The sequence below is a fragment of the Limulus polyphemus genome, unplaced genomic scaffold (assembly GCF_000517525.1).
Source record: "Limulus polyphemus unplaced genomic scaffold, Limulus_polyphemus-2.1.2 Scaffold8545, whole genome shotgun sequence".
In the NCBI taxonomy this organism is placed as follows: domain Eukaryota; kingdom Metazoa; phylum Arthropoda; class Merostomata; order Xiphosura; family Limulidae; genus Limulus; species Limulus polyphemus.
Window position 1 is genome coordinate 14266 of NW_013674155.1, and position 7686 is coordinate 21951.

The window sequence follows — 7686 nt, forward strand, 5'->3', positions numbered from 1 at the left end:
TAAACAGAAAGGAAAATGAAAACCTTTCCGAAAAGGTTTTGACACCATCGGGTGATAAAAAACCTTTGTCGAAACGTTGTACATTTGCTGTCATGTTAAACTTATATTAAAGTTTTTCTTCATTACCCATTTAAGCCGTCTCCAGCCACTATTATGTTTTGTGTATGAAATTTTGCTAGTTTTCAGTAAGCATTACAAGTATTTTATAGACAAAAAAATCAGAATTTTTATTAAAAATTTCTCCATGAATATATGGAGTCAAAATGTTGACTGCTCCAAGTGATTTTTATATTAAAATTCAAAATACTTTCTTCATCTTGAAATTGTCAAATTTCATTTGCATAATACTATATAATTTCCAAATGTTTTTGTCTTTTTTTCAGTAAAACTTTATATTTTATCTGTTATTTTCTCTACCCTAACTCTTTACAGGGTTGGTCAATTTGACCAACCTCATAACCACCATAAAATAATTCTAAATTATGCTTTTTTCAATTTGTAACAGGGAAACCACAATTGTTTATCCTAAATAGCTTAAAGCTAGTAACAGTATACAACAGCTTCTACTACTTACATTTTATTGCCCTTTGAACCCTGTCTAACTAACAATCCTGCCACACAAGTTGTAAATCACTTAGCAACCACTTATCTCACATTAATTACCCTATCAAATTATGTAATGTGTGAGCTGCTCACGAGCATACCTCATGAAAATTTTTTTATCTTACTTAATAAGTTTTAGTTGTTTTTATAATAATAAGTAAAGAATACACACAAAAAGCAAGAAATATAATACTTAACTGGGTCTTCTTTTTTTTTTGCTGTCAAGTGTTAATGAAACTTAACCCTACTTTTTATACTAATGGTACTACTACAATAAATACTTTTTTACTTAATTAAATAATGCACCTAACAACACATAAAAAGCAGATGATATCTTATAACTATATTAATTTTGTGGCTTTCTAACTATGTGATAAGAGCAGTTAAAAATTCAGCTAAGCTTGTTGATGTGTTTCCCGTTGCAAATAAGAGTTGAACTGGAAGTGAAATAGACAAATCCCTGTACAGAAAACAACGTGATTTGAAATATTAAAATGTTGGCTTTCTATTGGTTGTAAATAATATAGTATTAAACATCAGAGATCTATTTGCAATTTGTAAAAAAAAAAAGTATGTGACAGGTGAGTGCCTGTGCCTGCTTTTCTATTTTATGGTTCTGTAACCAAATAAGATTGAAGGCTATAACAAATTATGCTTTGTCTGAGTAATAACTATATTATAATGAGTGATTTGAATTAAATTCCATACTTCTTGGAGGGGTAGTAAATAAATTAGAGAAGAGGGGATACCTAGAGAACAAATGTCACAATTCTCATACTAGGGTGAGATTAAAGGTTTTTTAATATATTTCCTTATAAAATTAAGAACTTAAAACTTGTATAATACTAAAAGTTTGTTTATTAACTATGTTTTAATGCCAAGTTTATTTGTATATCTTTATAATAAATTACTTTAATTAAATTTTGAATGTAACTCTTTAAGAAGTTGTGACATGCACACTTTGACCTGGCCATAGTGAGAGGGTTAAAATACGCCTATCAACACAGTAATTACTCGTGTATCAAATGACTGTAAAAAGTTGTTAGATAATCGAACTTGTCTAGTAAAGGAATATTAAACACTAGAAAGTATTTCTTTAGTTGCTTTAGCATTTATTTACCCATACTTATTTCATTTCCTTTATAAACAGACACACATAATGATATATGTTAAACAGTGAAGTACAATGATTTATTTGCAACTGAAAAAAAAATAAACTCTACACTTTTGACTAAACAAGTACAAGATGTTTTGTTTGATAGGTTTACTCATCCCTATCATTGAGTAAAACTAGTTATGGAATACGTTTTTCCATGTTTAAAGAAACAAAAAACATAGCATACCAGTAACAATAACTTAACATAGTAATCGAAAGGAAAAACATCTTCAAATTCCTTGTTTTTCTCAATGTCCGTCTTTTTTTTTTGTCGTTTCTATACAAAACTGCATGGCTAATTTTCACTTGTATCTTCTTTCTTTGTTTCAGCCAGCTTTAGCCACATTACAAAATATAATAATAAGCTATGTATTTCTTTGAAATATATATCATTCTATAAAAACACGTGCATTCTATTTCTAAAATTAACAATAAACACTACCATTTAGTAAACAAACTTTTTCTAAATTTTTACTACTACTTAAAGGTAGTATGCTTCAGTTGAAAATGTTTGGAACAGGACAGCAAGCACAAGTTTTGTCCAGTTACATTTATAAAGAAATCAACACTGTAATTAATATTAATTTCTGATCAGAACAAGAAAATTTATACCTTACAATAGCTTCTGAAATATGTTCAAGCTATCTCACTTATACTGATTAGAACACATTGTCTTATCAAATGGGTACCATCGTTGTTAAATATTTTTACCTGTAAACCCAATAATATGTTACGAGGTTCAGCCAGCTCAAGAGGCTTAGCTTAGTACATGGATTTAGGACTAACCTAACAATACAGAAAAATCATTATAATGAAACAGTAAACATAAAATTAATAAAAGCAGATATATTGAATATTCTAACCAACACTGTGTGTAAAAGTTTCACTTGGCTAGGCCTAAATTCCAAAAGTAAGCTAACAATGTGAAAATAATCTTTATGATAAAGACTAATAAACATTAAAAACCAATAAATATATATAACATATTCCAACCAACATCAGTCAACAGTATGGTAACCTTATCATATATTTAAGGTGATGTCCAAGCAAGAACTATCACCTTGGTCAACTTTACACTTGGTTCACCCTAAGTCCATAAACTAACAATATAGAAATTTTATTCTCCAGTTGTTAGAGCTGGGGCATTAGTGGTATTTGCTAATCAACTAATCAGTGACCCTATGGCACGTAATTTTGATTAATCAATTGTTGGAATAATCAGAAACACTTCAATTGATTGATTAGTTAACTAATCGATGTAATCACTGCTTGTAGGTAATTAATTAAATCATTCCAGCTCTACCACTTGGACACAGTAAGATCCAGAACAGGCAACTACAGTGAAAGGATATAAGCCAATTTTTTTTGGACAACCTGCCTTGTTAAAACTATATATGCCTAGAACTGTGTACGCACTCAAATTTTTAAAACATAATAATATCTTCATAGTATACATAATAACATTCGAGAAAGTGATTAGGACAAAATAATATGACTGATGAAGTAATGTTATTTTATACACTACAGTAACGAGGTAAAACTAATGGTAGTTGTAATATTATAGAGAATCTTTATTACCTTAATTAAATAATTAGTTTAAAGAGATTAGATTGATACTTTTAAAGAGGTTTTGATATTCTGTAAAACTATGAAACCTGTAATGGGCAGCAAGAAAACTATTGAATTTTCCATAAAATTGAAACTTAAATATAAAACACTTCTTAGAGTTCCTTATGAATTTAGACTGATTTTAAGTTTTCAGTATTTTTTCTTTACATTTTAAGATCAATTGGAAAATTCTGTTCTTCAGATTGCTCGTGCAGATTTCAGTATTGCTGTTTAAAAAATCAGTAATTACACAAAAATTTGTTAATTTTACACCATAAAACTTAGCGTGTCTTCATACATTATCAAATAGTATATTACCTTCAGTTTAAGTTCTTCTATTTCCCTCCGGGCATCTTCAAGTTGCTGATTTGTTGTGGCTAATTCTCTTTCTATTGACTCCTTTTCTAGTACATCAGGTGAAGCAACACTTAGCTTTTCTTTAAAATACCTCAATTGTTTTATTAAGGAACGTAATCTGACTACACTGCATATTCTTCAACAAAACAGTGGCTATATTACTTGGCTACGCTTCTTATCTCTCAAAAAACAGGTGCTGTATTACAAAATATAACTTAGCTACACTCCTTACCTCTCAATAAACAGGTGTTGTATTACAAAACATAACTTAGCTACACTGCATATCCTTCAACAAAACAGATGCTGTATTATAAAACATAATTCAGCTACATTTCGTATCTCTCACAAAACAGGTGCTGTATTACAAAACATAACTTAGTTACACTCCTTACCTCTCAAAAAATAGGTGATGTATTACAAAACTTTACTTAGCTACACTCCTTACCTCTCAAAAAATAGGTGATTTATTACAAAACTTTACTTAGCTACACTACTTATCTCTCAAAAAACAGGTGCTGCATTACAAAACATAACCTAGCTACACTTTGTATCTCTCAAAACACAGGTGCTGTATTACAAAACATAACTTTAGATGCACAGCATATCCTTGAACTACTTACATCAACTAACTACTCAAATGTTAAATCTATTATTTCATATATCCATGGGAGATACATTAATTAACAAGATAATCAGTTTATCTTGCAAAGTCTCTTCACAGGTGTTACATTCTTGTTAAGCACAAAGTTACACAATGGGCTATCTGGTGGTGGGGAGCAGTGTTATATTACAGGATATAGTTTAGCCACAAAGTACAAAAGCATTGAAACCATCAATCACAATATACACGTATTCAATAATCTGTTTCTCATTTTTCTTTGGAAGACTTTCCTAAATATTTTCTTATTATGATAACAGTAGATGTGACTAAAACTTCAACCTATAAAGACTTGCACATTGGTTTACTATGAATAAAGATCTCAATGAACATAAATTTATAGCACTACAAAAATTCTCCAATATTACAAGAATCTTTAGATGCTTAGCAAATAATGGTTACCAAATCATATGAAATTATTACTACTCGTACTACACTTATAAACAGGAAGTATTTATTTTTCTAGCAAAAATATTTATTTTGTGAATTTCAAAGTGTAACTACTAATATACGCATTTATAAAAATCAACCTGGATCAATCATAAATGACACAAACAACATGAATAAATTGGTATATTAAATAGTTTAAAAGGATACTTTAAGGCATCTTCTGGTTTCTCTGGTTCTTCATACAAGCTAACCAAAACTGAAGAAAAATAATATTCTTAAACTTAAGGCATTTTTACATCTCAGTAAGTCAATAAATCTGAATAACAATTTGTCCACATTATATAAAACATGTTTGCACTTTCAATTTTTACAAAATATTTTGATCATCCTGCAACATGACCATTTTACAATTAACCATCATTCAAGTAGATCCTACATTGGCAATTACAACATAACTTCACGTGTCCTAAATGAATATATAACTGATGTGCATGCAGAGAAGGAAGGAAAAATGAGGGATTTACGAAGAAACTGTAAAACAATCAAATTACTAAAGTCCAGATGGAGTTCTTTAAAACGATCTCCGAAAAGAACACTGAAACATTGTTCTGAAGATAAAAAACCATCAAAATAATGAGCTTCTTGAATTTATTGTTAATACTGAAATTCTAAACTCTTCAACAACTTGAACAAATGTCTTCTGCATCACATCACTTAGAGTAATGAAAACTAGAAAATATCCTGAAAAAGTCATTTAACAGCAATATCTGAGAAAGTTTGGGCTTATTTTAAAGGGTGTAATTATGGTTCTAGTTATGTCTTTTTTTTTTTAGTGAAAATTTTATTCTTCCAATGCAACACAATGGTTAATGATCATCTGAAATAAAGACTGATCACTGACGTCCAACTACAGTATATTCATGCATTTAGCTATACATTTATAAATGTATACAAAGAGATCTCTACCTTCAGTTAGGAAAAAAACAAAAGATGGAGCCATGACAAAACATCTAATTTTTCTGTGACAAAAACAACACATGATAATTACTAGTCTTTAAAACAATATACATTTTTAATGCAACATTCTACAATTTTTTGTCCTAAGCAACCAAATATATTGCATCACATATATCGCGTACAAATATAATAATGTTTTAATTTCAACTATAACTGAAGTATTTCTCACTGAGCAGTGTTATCCTGGAACAAGTCAACGTTTCAGTAGCTTGGGTGGAACTTCATCAGACTTGTCTCAAGGTGAAGAGCCAATGTGTTTAGTTTCCTCCAAAATTACTTAAAACAAGCAACTATGATGAGATATTCCTAAGGCTTACCTGTGCTGCATACTTTTTGGCTGCATGTGAAAACAGATGTAGATTGTAATTTTATAAAACGTGGGTTTGAATATACATTAAATCAAGTAAATTACACCTGGCATGGCATACTGCAATGAATAGCCTTATTTTACAATTAATAGTTTCATTTTGAGTTTACTTACTGTTTAAGTAAGTAAGAGTTTATTACAAGTTACAGCTTTTACAGGAAGTATCTGTTCTAAAAACAAATCTTACTTACTGTAAAAGCTGTAACTTGTAATAAACTAATTGTACAATGTTCACTTCAGACTTTTCTGAAACACCTAAACTCAGATTACGTTACTACAACAAATGGCCATTAAAATATTGCTGAAATAGAACAAAAAACTATCAAAATAATTTTCTCACACAATAACATTTAAAAAAAGCATCTTAACTATGAAATTAAAACCTATTGTTATTTTTTCAAGCTCTAAACATTTTATTACAGAATTAAAGTTTAAGATAATTAATGAGGTTATTTTGGTTTCTATTTATGTTAAACACAAGCTACACAATGGGCTGTTAGTGTTGTGCCCAACAGCTATCAATCACAAATTATAATTTCAAATGCAGTACATAACCACAGTACAAATTATGTATCCTATAGAAGGTAAAGGTAGTTTCTACCCAAGGATAAATATTCTTCTGAATATTCCTATGTCCAAAAGATACAGGAATAATTTTGAAAATATTGGAAGAGTTTGGGGTCATGGAAATGGAGAAAGGGAAAAATGGAAAACATTGCGAAGGAAGATCAGAAGAAAAAAATAAATTGTATGTCGACTCTTAGGATTTGTTACTGAAGAGTTCCCAGTAGGAAATGTTAAAAATTAAGGAAGACATTTAGAAGCCTTAATTGAAATTATGGGGAAAAAATCTCCAATTCTTTTTGAAGAATATTCACCCCCGTTTTAACCCTTTTTATTCTGTGATGTTTTCTACTCATTTACATCATTAGCAAAATTTAATTCATACTCCATTTTGTATCATTTGTAAATACGTTAAAACCTGAATTCCTTTACTTAGACACTGATATTTTAAACTCATTGCACCTTAATTACATGCACAAACATATATTAAATTTGTCAATAAGTATGATAGTACTTAATAGTAGGAATCATGATGAAACAAAATGGTAGCCATAAAAAAAAAATCCCCCATTTAAAACCACATTTAAAATGTATGAATATTAACAATGACTAAAGCTTATTGTACTTATAAAGCCACCTAAATTGCAATATAAGTGTTTATGGAATGAATTAAAATTTCATCTAAGTGAGTTATTGGCTTTTCAAGACAAACATATAAAAAAAATTGCCCTAATTCTTTCACAGAACTCTTCCATCTGGGATCCCAGCATTAGCATTTTTTACACTGAAAATGTATTTGCGATAGGTACTTAACTCTCTCACACAAAGCTACCTCAATTTTTTTTTCTGCCCTCTAAGCATTGGTGAAAAAATTTCACACTCAGCACACCAGTCTATATATATATATATATATATATATATATATACAATAAGTAAGTAGTAGGAGAGGAGGTACGTACTATCACA

General features: G+C 29.5%; 1 protein-coding gene across 1 annotated transcript in view; it reads right to left on the reverse strand.

Annotated features, from left to right (window-relative positions):
- Nucleotides 1-1768: 1768 nt before the first annotated feature.
- Nucleotides 1769-7686, reverse strand: part of LOC106475415 (C-Myc-binding protein-like) — an 11703-nt gene continuing 5785 nt past the window's right edge. The window contains exons 2-4 of the mRNA XM_013936099.2: nt 4980-5028; nt 3686-3815; nt 1769-2093 (exon numbers count right to left, since the gene is read on the reverse strand). Of these exons, the coding sequence (XP_013791553.2) occupies nt 2055-2093; nt 3686-3815; nt 4980-5028 (218 nt within the window). The 3' untranslated portion in view covers nt 1769-2054. The remainder of the gene's footprint in view (nt 2094-3685; nt 3816-4979; nt 5029-7686) is intronic.